The sequence below is a fragment of the Ahaetulla prasina genome, chromosome 15 (assembly GCF_028640845.1).
Source record: "Ahaetulla prasina isolate Xishuangbanna chromosome 15, ASM2864084v1, whole genome shotgun sequence".
In the NCBI taxonomy this organism is placed as follows: domain Eukaryota; kingdom Metazoa; phylum Chordata; class Lepidosauria; order Squamata; family Colubridae; genus Ahaetulla; species Ahaetulla prasina.
In genome coordinates, this window is record NC_080553.1 from 15,234,931 (window position 1) to 15,248,298 (window position 13,368).

At 51.1% G+C, this 13,368-nt stretch overlaps 2 protein-coding genes across 2 annotated transcripts in view; one reads left to right on the forward strand and one right to left on the reverse strand.

Annotated features, from left to right (window-relative positions):
• Positions 1-9,932, reverse strand: part of CABP7 (calcium binding protein 7) — a 52,491-nt gene extending 42,559 nt beyond the window's left edge. Inside the window, exon 1 of the mRNA XM_058158397.1 lies at positions 9,821-9,932. Coding sequence (XP_058014380.1) covers positions 9,821-9,932 — 112 coding nt within the window. The remainder of the gene's footprint in view (positions 1-9,820) is intronic.
• Positions 1-13,368, forward strand: part of CIDEC (cell death inducing DFFA like effector c) — a 72,672-nt gene that overhangs the window by 3,393 nt on the left and 55,911 nt on the right. The gene's annotated exons all lie outside the window — the stretch shown is intronic.

Below are 13,368 nucleotides of genomic sequence, written 5' to 3' on the forward strand. Positions count from 1 at the left end.
TATTCTATTCTATTCTATTCTTCTCTATTCTACTCTACTCTACTCTACTCTCATCTCCTTCCTTCTTTCCTTATTCTATTCCATTCCACTTTACTCCACTCCACTCCACTCCACTCCATTCCACCTATTCTATTCTATTCTATTCTATTCTATTCTATTCTATTCTATTCTATTCTATTCTATTCTATTCTATTCTCCATCCTTCTCTTCTCTATTATTCTATTCTATTCTATTGTAGTCCAGTCCAGTCCAGTCCAGTCTAACCCATTCCTTTCCAGTCCATTTTCCTTTTGCAGATTCAATGAGCAGTTCATGAGTGAATATAGCTTGCCTTCAGAAGCTGTGGCTACTTCAACACTGGAGGTTTTTAAGACGAGATTGGACGACCATTTGTCTGCAATGGTATATATGGGGCTTCCTGCCTGAGCAAGGGGCTGGACTGGAAGACCTCCACGGTCCCTTCCTAATCTGTTATTCTGATTTCAATCCAAGCTGAGCAGCCGTCATTGCAGGTTTCAAAGAAGCTAGGAAAAAAAATGGTGGGACCGAATTTTTTCAAGGCGGAAAAGCAGTTCGGAATTGAACGAGCTGCTTCTGCAAACTAACCTGTTTTTAGCTGGCTGATGTTTTTTTATTATTATTACCGGTATTTATTTTTTTTGAGGACAAGTCCCCAGTTCCATTTCTAAACCATTCCTCATCCAAACTTTGCCCTTTATTTTATCTGCTTTGGAAGATGCTGTGTGAAATAACTGGCATTTGAGGGCAAGCAAATAAACACCACCACTGTCGTAAGAAAACGATTTTCATTACCAAGCTAGAACAGGATTGTAAACAGAATTCAAAATATATTTTAGATGGGGATGTCAATTCCCCCCCCCGAAGCTGCGCCATTCATTTTTAAGCAAATTTTTTATTTAAAAGGGGGGGGGAAAGCAGATTTTTTAGGTTTATTTTCTTGCTATGTACATTTATACATTCGAACGAGACTTTGTTGTTTCTCTGTGTCATACAATATATGTGGGTATAGGCATCATTTTTTTTTTATTTATTCATATTTTTCTCATGGTTGTGCAGTGTATATTGGAAGGGGATGACCCTTTGAGAGCCACGTGCAACGAAATTTCATTTTAATGTATCCCGATTTGTGTACATTTAAAATGCCAATAAAGTCATTCTAAGTCTAAATAGTTTTGGATTTCACTCTGACCGCATTTTAAGAAGGAAGAGGCAGTGTAGTGTAGTGGTTAAGGTTCCAGATTGGTGCTGGAGAGAACCAAGTTCCAGCCCATAGTCAGCTATAGAAACTGATGGAGTTGACTGAGCTTTCTCGTAGCCTGTCCTACCTCACAGGACTGTCATGGAGGAAAAGAGAACAATAATATACTGTGAACTCTGCCTTCGTCTTCTGAATGAAAATCTAGTCCAAATCAAACATCAAACAGGAACAAATTTTCTAAGTCAAGTTAGATTTATGTAAGCATAAACTAAAAACAAAACAAAACTTAGTTCTGCAAAGTGGCTAGGTCTCTCCCATCCTCTACTGACCCAGGTCACAAAAAGACCCAAGATGCTCCATTCAGACAACACATTAAGTCCAGTGTTACATAGCCGAGATAACTGAGTTAATTTCTGGAAGGGTGCAACCACGAAACCAGCTGGTTTAATCGGTCTGTGCTTCAGAGTCTTGTAGGAACCCAGAGAGTGGATTAGTTCAAGTTAAAGATAAAGGTTCCCCTCGCACATACATGCTAGTTGTTCCTGGCTCTAGGGGGCACTGCTCATCTCCATTTCAAAGCCGGAGAGCCAGCGCTGTCCGAAGACGTCTCCGTGGTCATGTGTCTCCGTGGTCATGACTCAACTCCAAAGGCGCATGGAACGCTGTTCCCTTCCCACCAAAGGTGGTCCCTATTTTTCTACTTGCATTTTTTTACGTGCTTCGAACTGCTAGGTTGGCAGAAGCTGGGACAAGTCACGGGAGCTCACCCCCTTGACACGGCAGCGCTCGGGATTCGAACCGCCGAATTGCCGACCTTTCAATCGACAAGCTCTGCATCTTAGCCCCTGAGCCACCACGTGGAATTTCTGGGTAAGGTAAAGCAAAAGTAGCCACCGGAGACCACATCTGGCATATATTTTAAAATGCAGTCCTTTTATTCATGTTGGCTGTTGTTATTCAGTTCCCCCGTTATCTCGATTTACCACAAAACACTGATCCATACGTAATAATGCTAATCTTACAAGCTGGATTTCCACATTAATCTTGTCCTAAAATGTGGCCAGTTACTCTGTGGTTCCCACGAAGCCACGTGAACTCATCCATTCTCGTGCCCTTTGTCCATCGCTTATGACCCTCAAACCAGGTCAGTTGGAGATGTAGCCGCCGTATTCCCACAACGTAGTAAGCTCGGTTGGCCTTGAACCCTGAATCATTTTAATTTTGTTTTCCTTAAGATTTAGCCTATTGTATGATCACACACACACACACCCGTCTGTTTAGCTGATGGGTTGTCCAAATCTAGGAAATTCAAATAATCGTGTTACACATGTTGTGTGACTATCACTCTTGACAAAGCTTCTTTGACTTTCTGTGCAGGGTGGAAGAGCTCACAATTCTCACACCCAAAGAAAAATGAGACACACACACACACTTCCTCATCCTTCTGCCTTCCTTCTCTGGATGGGCCGAAGACAGCCCAAGGGGTGGCGGGGGGAAAGGACGTTGATGAAGGAACCTCATACGATCTCTCGTTGAGGGCCTTCAAGGCTAACTCAACCAACCGCAAACAATGCTCATAATTTAATATTTACTTCTAGTCTTCTCACCACATTCTCAGGCGGGGGGGGGGATGCACGACTGAGCCGCTTCTCCAAGAAGCCAAGCCGAAAAATCCCACCCTCGGTTTTGAAGAGGCGGTGTTGCGTGAAAATACGGGATCTAAGGATCTGCTCCGCAGAGCAAGGAGGACAGGAAGTGATCCAACGCAAAAGACAATCCCGTTTTTCTTCCAAAGGACGGCAAAGACAGCGTGACGCTCCCATTTAAAAAAAAAAATTAAATCGAGCAAAACTGGGTCTCTTAGGATTATTCTGATCTGATTATAAGGTAGCTTCACCTGTCACTTCAAGAGGGCTGCATCAAAGAGCGACATGACATCATTGCAGCTTCCAGCAGAAGAAAATATTTGCAGCTCAGGGGTGAACTGTGCGGCCCTTGCTGATCTTCGAGCTTGGTGGTTTCCTTGCAGACGATTCATTGCCCAATTAGATCACCTCAGCGCTAGGAGGGAGTTGTGATTGCTCTCTGTTTACACACAGTGGCTTGCCCTGTTGACGAATGATCAGACGGTAACCCCACTCCCTTACTGGCATTGATGATGTTACCTAGTTGGGTGACCAAATGTCTTCAACAAAACAGCCAAGCTCAGAGAGAGCATCAAGGTCGTCCTCCTCCTTTCTGCAAACCCCACTCCCCTTGTAGCATTGATGATGTTCCCTGGTAGGTTAATAAAACGTCTGCAAGAAAACCACCCAGCTCAGAGAGCACCAAGAAACTCACAGCCCTCCTCCTGCCCCCCCTCCCCCCTCCTCTCTGCAAACCTCACTTCCTTGTAACACTGATGATGTTACCTAGGTTGGGCAATGAAACGTTTGCAAGAAAACAGCCAAGCTCAGAGAGCACCAAGGAGCCCACTATTCTCCGCCTTTTCCAATTCCTCCTCCTCCTCTTCCTCACTGCAAACTCACTCCTCCATTTAGCACTGATGACAGTTACGTAGTTGGGTCCATGAAACATCTGCAAGAAAACAGCCAAGCTCAGAGACCACCCAGGACCCCCACGGTCACGACCGCTGCAAAGAAAAGCCAAGACCTGTGCGCTCCCACAGGGAGGGCCTCCTTGGGGTGCCGTCGGTGAAACAATGTCGACTGGCGACCCCCCCAGGGGGAGGGCCTTCTCTGGGGGGAGCTCCTGCCCTCTGGAACGAGCTGCCTCCGGGGGCTTCGCCAACTCCCCGACCTTCGGACCTTCCGCCGTGAGCTGAAGACTTTTTTTATTCCATCGTCCTGGGCTAGCCTGAATGAGTAATTTTAAATGGGGTTTTTAGTTTTTCATATTGTTAGTTTTTAATATTTTGGCCACTATTTATATGAATTTCAGTCTGTTTTTTAATTTGTATTTATTGTACTTTTTAACTGGCTGTGAACCACCCTGAGTCCTTCGGGAGAAGGGCGGTATAAAAATGCAATTATAAATAAATAAATAAATAAATAAATAAATAAATAAATAAATAAATAAGAAGTTAGGCTGAGACTATAAGCTCAGGCCAGCCAGGAGGGCTTCCAATCTTTCTAAATATCCCAGCAGCTGCTTGTGGACAGTACTAGGTAGAGTTAGAAGGCTGGTGCGCTGCATAGGAATCAAACAGCTGAAAGAACAGCCCACAATTCATGGCCCGGATTAGTCATAGCGATGCCACCACAGACCAGAGATGGATGTTGAGTGTCGTGTGACGCTCTTGGGTTCCTGGGCTCTCTACACAGCTCCTGGCTCTTCATTTCACTTATGTCTCACTGTTGTGTCTGCGCCCCCCCCCCCCCCCGAGCCGGGCCCCCTGCCAGAAAGTGACTTGGAAAGTGAGGGGGAAGGGCCATCAGGACTTACCTCGGGAGCACCGGCTTCCCTGGCTCAGCTCCAGGAGCCAGAGGCAGGCCAGGTGGAGGAGATAACGAGGCCTCCGTCCCCTGACTCTTCCCCCCCCCAGGCCACGCCTCCAGACCCGGCTGATGGCAATCAGGCCTGGCTGGACCCTAGGTTTCATAGGCAGGAGAGGCGGGAACAACAGAAGCAGGGGTGGGGCAGGCCTAGGAAGTGCTGAGTCATGGAGCCACACCCCACAGGATATAAAAGCAGCAAGGGTTGCTATACCTCTTCGTGGCAAGCAAATCAACTGCTTGACTAGAGCTGAAGTACTGTTTGTTCCTGGATGACTCATCGGCATCAAGGGAGATAACAGAGTCACTTGGCAGACGCTCGCTAGTTTGCTGCCAGAGCTGATAGTGCCGGCTAATTAAGCCATCGCTCAGACGGAGGTGAGGGGGGGACAGAACATTCACGTATGTAGCATGCAAACATAAGCAGTCCGAATTTTTCACAGCCGGAGAGGTGCAAAGGGAAGAGCCAGAATAAACTTCAGGATGTCTTCAGGATCGCTCTGAAGATGATTCATCTCTTCACATCTTCCTGGATGGTCGGTGCTGCCCTCGAACATTTCGAAGGAGGCATCTGAGGGTACGGTGGAACTGAGAGCGGACGGAGGGTACAAATCTCCCATCCGTCTTCTGCTATGCCAGCCTGGGCTAACGGTTAAAGGCTCTAGATCAGAAGTCTCCAACCTTGGCAACTTTAAGACTTGCGGACTTCAACTCCCAGAGTTCCTCAGCCAGCAAGTCTTAAAGTTGCCAAGGTTGGAGACCCCAGCTCTAGATTCCAAAGCCCATTCATTTTTGTGTTTTACACACAGACGGCAGCTGGGTGATTTTCGACCGAATACGTCTCCTCTCTCCACAAACGAACAACAACAAACCAGGTCTGAAAAATGTTGCTAAGAAAACGGCAAGGAGACAGGACTGATTTGGTGAGCCGTACCAAATCGAATGGTAGGTGGCTCAGTGGCTTAAGATGCTGAGCTTGTCGATCGAAAGGTCGGCAGTTCGGCGGTTCGACTCCCTAGTGCTGCCGTATAACGGGGTGAGCTCCCATGACTTCTCCCAGCTTCCTGCCAACCTAGCAGTTCGAAAGCAGGTAAAAAAAAATGCAAGTAGAAAAATAGGGACCACCTTTGGTGGGAAGGGAACAGCGTTTCTGTGCGCCTTTGGCATTGAGTCATGCCGGCCACCTGACCACAGAGATGTCTTCGGACAGCGCTGGGCTCTTCGGCTTTGAACCGGAGATGAGCAGCTCCCCCCAGAGTCAGGAACAACTAGCACAAATATGTGAGGAAACCCTTTTACCTTCACCCTCACAGAGGATCGGGGATTAAAGCAGCATCTACTGTCTTTTGAGGTCCAGAAAAAAAAATGCACAACCACTACTTCTACTTAGCCAAGATCTTCTACATCAAAAGCACCCCCCACCCCCGAAGTCCCAGCGATGGGACATTTTATTGGCCCATTCAGGGTGCAGCCATTCTAGCCAACCAACTCTATGTCTCTGCAAGGTTCGACACCCCCCCACACACACAATTGCTCAACCAGTGAATAAATATCTAGAAGGAGCCCAAAGAGACAGTATTAAGACCACTCTAGGAAAACTGTGTCCAGTTTTGGTCACCGTGATGCCCAAAAAAGATGTGGAGACTCTAAAAGAGTGCAGAGAAGAGCAACCAAGAGGATTAGGGGACTGGAGGCTAAAGCATATGAAGAACGGTTGCTGGAACTGGGTATGTCTGGTTTAATGAAAAGAAGGACCAGGGGAGACAGGATAGCAGTCTTCCAATATCTCAGGGGCTGCCCCAAAGAAGAGGGAGTCAAGCTATTCTCCAAAGCACCTGAGGGCAGGACAAGAAGCAACTCAGGACAAGTGGAAACTCATCAAGGAGAGAAGCAACTTAGAATTAAGGAGAAATTTCCTGACAGTTATAACAATTAATCAGTGGAACAACTTGCCTCCAGAAATTGTGGATGCTACAACACTGGAAGTTTTTAAGAAGAGGTTGGATAACCCTTTGTCTGAAGTGGTAGAGGGTTTCCTGCCTAAGCAGGGGGTTGGACTAGACGACCTCCAAGGTCCCTTCCGAACTCTGTTATTCTCTATTCTTGGGATCCTGATTTGACCCAGCTGTCAAGAAATAATTGTGGGTGGTGGAGGAATAACAAGGCCCTTTAAAAAAAACAAACACCAGTGGATTTCAGACCAACCAAAGCCAAATTAGGTTTGGTGGGTGAGACCCCCCCCCTCCTACTGAAAAGGAGGTTGTGAGGGAGGGACAATCTTGACTTTGGGAGGCTGGAGAGAGGAATGTACAAAACGAATCAGGGGCCTGAAAGCTATTTCTGCCCATTTTGAAATAATACTTTTGAATGGGGGGGTCAGGATGAGAGGTTCAAAGCCCGCTGCACACCCTGGAGGCCCATTGGGAGCTCTGAACAAATTTCCCTTCGCCCTCCTAGGACCACAAGGGGCCTCGGAGGGCATCTAGTCCAACCCGCTCCCTTACATTCCCATCGGGTAGATTAATCGTAGTTCCCGATCCGGTTTTTTTGTGCAAATGGAAAAGAAAATCCGGTCCCGGCCAAACCCACAAACTTCAAATCTCGAGCGATATGTCTAGAGGCAGTTAAACTCCTTGAAGTCTCCCCCAAAAATGTTATTTGTTTGTTTATTTACAATGCAAGCCAGAGAGTTTTAGACACACTGGGACAGTTTCTGAATGGTGGTCGGAGGTGGGGGGGAGAAAAGGACTGTTTGTATACAACTGAAGCCCCCACCCCTCTCTGAGCGGCTTGAGGGGACGGGGCCAAAAATAGAGGGGGAGGGGGTAAATTTGCCGGCGGGGGGGGGGGAAATAGACCAGGGAGAGCTGTTTCTGTGGTCCCTTTGGGGGGGCGGGCAGGGAAGGAAGCTGCCCGTTTTCTGCAGAATTGAGGGTTTTTTGGAATAGGAGATTTTGGCCCTCCGGGGAAGGCTGCGGGGACCCCCCCCCACCCTCACTTAGAGCCTCTCCTCCTCTTCTGGGTCGCAATTTTGATCCCACCCGGGTCAGTCCTGCGTGGGGAAGATTTCCCCCACGCAGCGGGCTGAGTCTGGTCCAGTGGCAAAACCCGCGAAGCCGACCTCACTCCACCCCGTTGAATCCTAGCGATTTTTTTTTTAAACTCTTTTGGTCCCGCGCCGAAGCTCCGAGAGACAAGAGACCCCACGGCCAGCTTCCACGGCACGGCGAACCCACGGGCTCCCTCGGTCCTTGGCCCGGCCGTTTGCGAAGCGGACCTGTTGAGTCCAGGTTGGGCGCACCGTTCCCCTCCCGCTCCCCATCTTAAAAACAAGGCGGCTGCCAATCTCACCAGCCGAGATCGGTTGTAAAATATGTATAAACACACTCCTGCGTGACTTTGGCCAACGATCGATCCATGCGGAGCTGGGGATGGTGGGGGTGGGGGAGACGGCGGGGGAGAGGAAGAGGAGGGAGGGGGGAAGAGGCAGTCAAGGCGGAGAAAGAGAGATTGACAGTTCGACACCCCCCCCCCTCTCTCTCTCTCACACACACACACTCCTCTCCGCAATTCCGCGTGGACCCCCTCGGAAAATCCAATCCAGAGACGACGCCATCGGGAAAATCTGCCGCGGTGGGGAAGAGGGAGAGAAACAGAGAAGAAGAAGAAAAAAGAGAGAGGCCCACTACATGCTACCCAATATCTCCCCCCCACCCAAAATCCTTCCGAGGTAGCGGCAGGATTCCCCTCGCTCACCCATCCACTATATGTAACCCGTGGGGGTGGGGACAGCTCAGACTTGTGTGTTTTTCTGTTGGCGCACCGATGCAGGCGCGCGAAGGCTGGCGGAGCAAGAGGCTCACCGCCACGCGTGGATGGGGAAGCGGGGAGCTTTCTCCTCCGGGGGACGGGTGGGTGGGTGGGTTAGGATCGGCGGCCTCAGGGGCTGAGAGCGTGGTGGGGGGGGGAGGGAAGGTGGTCAGGAAGGGAAGAAGGAAAAGGGGTAGAAGAGAAGAGAGGCGACGTGGGCACCCGGCTTTCCAAGTTGCAACTCCGGTTCGAGGCGCCGCAGAGAGGGTGTTTATATCACAGGGTGACACCCCCCCTCCTCCTCCCCACACAACCACACGCACACACAAGCACACACACACACACACACACACAAGTCCAGAGAGCTGCCTGGAAGGAGACTGCCGCCCCCGCCGCTACCTGTTCCCGCGCGCAGACTGCAGGAAATGCCTCTTGCTGTTGCAAAAACAGCGATGGGGGGGGGGGAGAGAGAAAGAGGACGGGTTGGGGAGTGGGGGGGTCGGGAAGCTCCCCTCCTCTCCACCGCCCCCCCCCCACCTTCCCCACACGAGAAGGAGTCCTGCTGGGCTCACTTTAAGCCGGAATGCCCAACCAGCACGTCTCCAGCTGGTCTCCCCTACACACACACCACCACCGATAGACCCAGGCTGCTGCGATGGTTTCTAGCCGGATTTCCACGCGTCTCCCCCGCTCCCCCCTTCCCCGTTCCCCACTTTCAATCTCTGATCCCCAGGTTCCCCCCGAGATGAATTCTGACCCCCACCCACCCATCCCGGGGGAGTGGGTGGTGTGCTTTTTGGAAGCCGACCCCCCCCCCCGGCTTGTTCCTTTGGGCGCCTCGCCGCCTCGCCTCTCCTTTGCGTTTCCCCTCCTCCGAACATCCCTGCGAGGTAGACCAGATCAAGACACACATACACACATCTACAGACCTCTAGGGTTCTTTACACTCCCCTTTCGCACCCCCCCCCCTTTCCCCCGACCTCTCTCCTTCCTCTTCTATCGCGGCAGAAGCGCCAAAACACCCGCGCGCGCGTCAGAACCGCTTCGCCACTTTATTTTGGGGGGCTTGTTTACCGGCTTCGCTTTATCGGGATGGGTGGGTGGGTGGGTGAGTGTGTGTGTGGGTGCGGGGTAATGTCCCCCTCCTGCACCAACCCAGCGCCCCTTCCCCGAAGCCGCTGCCCTCCCCCCCCGCCCTTCTCCTGGGTTTAAAGGACTGCCCCACCACGCGCGCGCCCCCTTGTCTCACTCCGGGTGCTCATTCCCAGCCCACTCCACGCAGCTCCTTTCTCGGTACCTTCCAATTCGTCTTCGGGGATATCCACCGGGTTGGGATCCGCTGCCAAAATGTTGGGGATGGTATAAATGCCCCGGTACATCAAAGCGGCCGTCACAGGATGAAACGGCATCTTGGCGGTTTGTAGAAACCCAAACTTTAATTCCAAATGTCATAAGAGGCGAGAGGTGGACGCCACCCGGGAAGCAGCCGGAAAGCACACGCGCGAGAGGGGCGATCGTGTGGGGATGCGAGAGGAGAGAGGGGGGGGTGTTTCCTCCCAATTTTTCTCTCCCCCTCTCCGAGACTCCTTTTTCGCCCACTCCGGGGTTGAAAGCGCCTTAGCGGGGGACCCCACCGCTTCCCCGCCACGCACCGGCGGGTCCTAACTGGAACTCGCGTGGAGAGCGACCCCCGCGGCGCAGAAGAGACATCGGAGGCTGGAAGTGATGGCCGAGGCTGGAGGCTGGAAGCGGTGGCTCATCCCCACCTTCGCCCAGGGTTGGACGGCTGGCGAAGCTTGCCTCGACTTTCCGTGAGTCGGTTGCCGCAAGCCGAGACAGCCCCGATCTAGCTCCGGGCGCCGAGAACCACCGACTCCCGCAGCCCGGCTCCAATTCCCGGGGAGGATGACAACTCGGGAGAAACTCACACTCAGAGCCTGCCCGGTTCGGTCCCTCGTGGAGTGGGGGCGTGGGAGGGAGGGGGGGGGCTCCTGGTCTCCAGCCCCAAGCTTCAATCCCCGCCAGTCCGCCGCAAGCAGCTTTCTGAACCGGCCTCGGTTCTCCGCATCCTCATTTTAAAAAAAAAAAAACCCTTAAAGGAGCTCAAAGAGCAGCAGGTAGACAGGTAGGCAGGCAGGCCGGCAGGCCAGGGGGGGTGGGCGGATGGGGCGTGGGTGGGGGGCCGCCAAGGGTCCAGGCCGCCCCAGGAGAAGTTTCTTCAGCCGCCAGATCCCAACAAACCCGATTCCTCTCCGGCTGTCCTCGCAGTTCCTGATTAAAGAGGAGAGGGGCGGGGGGAGGGGGCTTCCCTTTTCTCCCCACTCCCCCCAAGGCTCGGTAGCCCCGGCTTCTCTTTTTTTCCCCCCTCTAATTGACTCACGACAGTTAACACGCACAAGCCTTTCCACGGTCAGCCAAGCGCCTGTGTGGCAAAGCATCTACACAGTAAATCGGGTGCGTGGGGGGGGTATCACATGCAGAGGAAGGAGGCGCACCGGTTGCCCCCCCCCCGCCCCACTCTCCAATTTCACTCCTCTAGAGGTCGGTGTTGGGGGGGGGGGGACACGACACTTTCAAGACGACGTTTCCTGAATAATTGCAGATTCTCCGATGGAAGTCTTACCCCCCCACCCCTCACCCTCCTTTCAAATTTTCACTCCTGGGGGTCTCGTCTCCCTCCTCCTGCTGCTCCCTCCCCTCCCCGTTATGCAGTGCGGGTTGGACAGGTAGCAGGGATCTCTGCTTCTGGCAGGGGCGCCTTCAAAACAGCTTCCTTGCACCTGGGTGGGCTTTTTTCTCGTTGGATGTCCTGGTGGGCCAGAAAGGAAGAGGAAAAATTGCTAAACGTGGCTTCGGCCGGTTTGTACGAACCCCCTGGATGTGTGCCCTGGGCCAATTCTGACTCACTCAGAATTGTGATGGGACGGGAATGTTTTTCCAAGGAGAAGAGACTTGGGGACAGATGGTTTTGGAGGGGGGGGGCGGGTTTGAAAGGACATGTCCTAGCATTTATTTGAAAGGATAGTGGCTAAAAGGTGGTAATTTTTCTTTATGTAGAATTCTTTATTGGCCAAGTGTGATTGGACGCACAAGGAATTTGTCTTTGGTGCATATTGCTCTCAGTGCACATAAAGAAAGAATAAAATAAATTCTTCAAGAATCATAAGGTACGACACTTAGTGATAGTCATAGGATACTAATAAGCAATCAAATCATACTAGGAAACCAGAAAAACATGGTCTTTCTCTACCCATTGCTAGTGTCATAGGCAGGCAGGCAGGCAGGAAGGAAGGATGGAAGGAGATGGAGGTGAAGAGAGAGAGAGAGATAGAAAGGAGAAAGAAAGGGGAGGGGGAAAGAGAAAGAGAGAGGGAGAGGGAGAAGAGGAAGGGGAGACATGGAGAGAGAAAGATGGATGGATGGATGGATGGATGGATGGAAGACAAGGAAGGAGATAGAAGTGAAGAGAGAGAGGGAGAAAGGAGAAAGAAAGGGGAGGGGGAAAGAGAAAGAGGGAGAAGAGGAAGGGGAGACATGGAGAGAGAAAGATGGATGGATGGTGGATGGATGGATGGATGGATGGATGGAAGACAAGGAAGGAGATAGAATTGAAGAGAGAGAGAGAGAAAGGAGAAGGGGAGGGGAAAAGAAAGAGGGAGAGAGAGAAGAAAGGAAGGGGAGACATGGAGAGAGAAAGATGGATGGTGGATGGATGGATGGATGGATGGATGGATGGAAGACAAGGAAGGAGATAGAATTGAAGAGAGAGAGAAAGGAGAAGGGAGGGGAAGAGAAAGAGGGGGAGAGAGAAGGGAAGAAAGGAAGGGGAGACAGGGAAACAGAAAGATGGATGGATGGATGGAGGGATGGATGGATGGATGGAGGAAGGAGAGGGAAGTGGAAAGAGAGATAGAAAGGAGAAAGAAAGAGGAGTGGGGCAAGGATCAGAGGAAGGGATAAGGAAGGGGAGAGAGGGAAAGATGGATGGCTGGATGAATAAAGGAAGGAAGGAAGGAAGAAAAAGAGAAGGAAGGGATGAGAAAGAGAAAGAAGAGGGAGGGAGGGAAGGAGGAAGGAAGGAAGAAAAGGAGGAAGGAAGCGTCATACAACAATCCTTCTCAGAGACTTTTCCAGAAGAGTCTGGGCTTCATCCTCAGGCTAGAGTTCCTTGGAGAAACTGTCTCTCCAACATTTCACCCTCAAGTTGAGCGTCGTGGGAAAAGCCCATCGCTCCAGTAAAAGGGTGTAGTTAGTCTTCCCTTGGGAGAGCAAAGGAAAGATGGCTCCATTTGGGACAAACAGGCACCGGACATTGTTCACCGAGAATCGTTTAAACAATTCTCATAATCTGCAAGCCAGATCCTACACAAGATCTTTCCTTGGAGAGAAGAGTCTCCGACGAATCTCGGTCGCTTTAAGATGCCCCGGACTTCAACTCCCAGAATTCCCCCCCCCCCCCCGTCAGCCTAGCTTGTTGCTAGGAAGATCTCTTTTTGATCCGAAAGCTTTGATACATCACCAGATCACCCCGTGACCTGTTGGGTCGGCTTTTGAGAGAATGGGAGGACAGTGAAGTTACAGAATGGACATTTATGTGAGAAAAGGACACAAGGACAGGTTTTTTTCCCCGCCCAGAATGCCATCACTCTGCTAAACAGCTACCCTGTTTTCCCGAAAATAAGACCCAACCAGAAAATAAGTCCTAGCATGATTTTTTTCCAGGATGCTCGTAATATAAGCCCTGCCCCCAAAATAAGCCCCAGTTAAGATCGTCAGCCAGATGGAGGCGTTGAGTACTGTATTCCCCCCCACCCACAAAATAAGACCTAACTGGAAAATAAGACA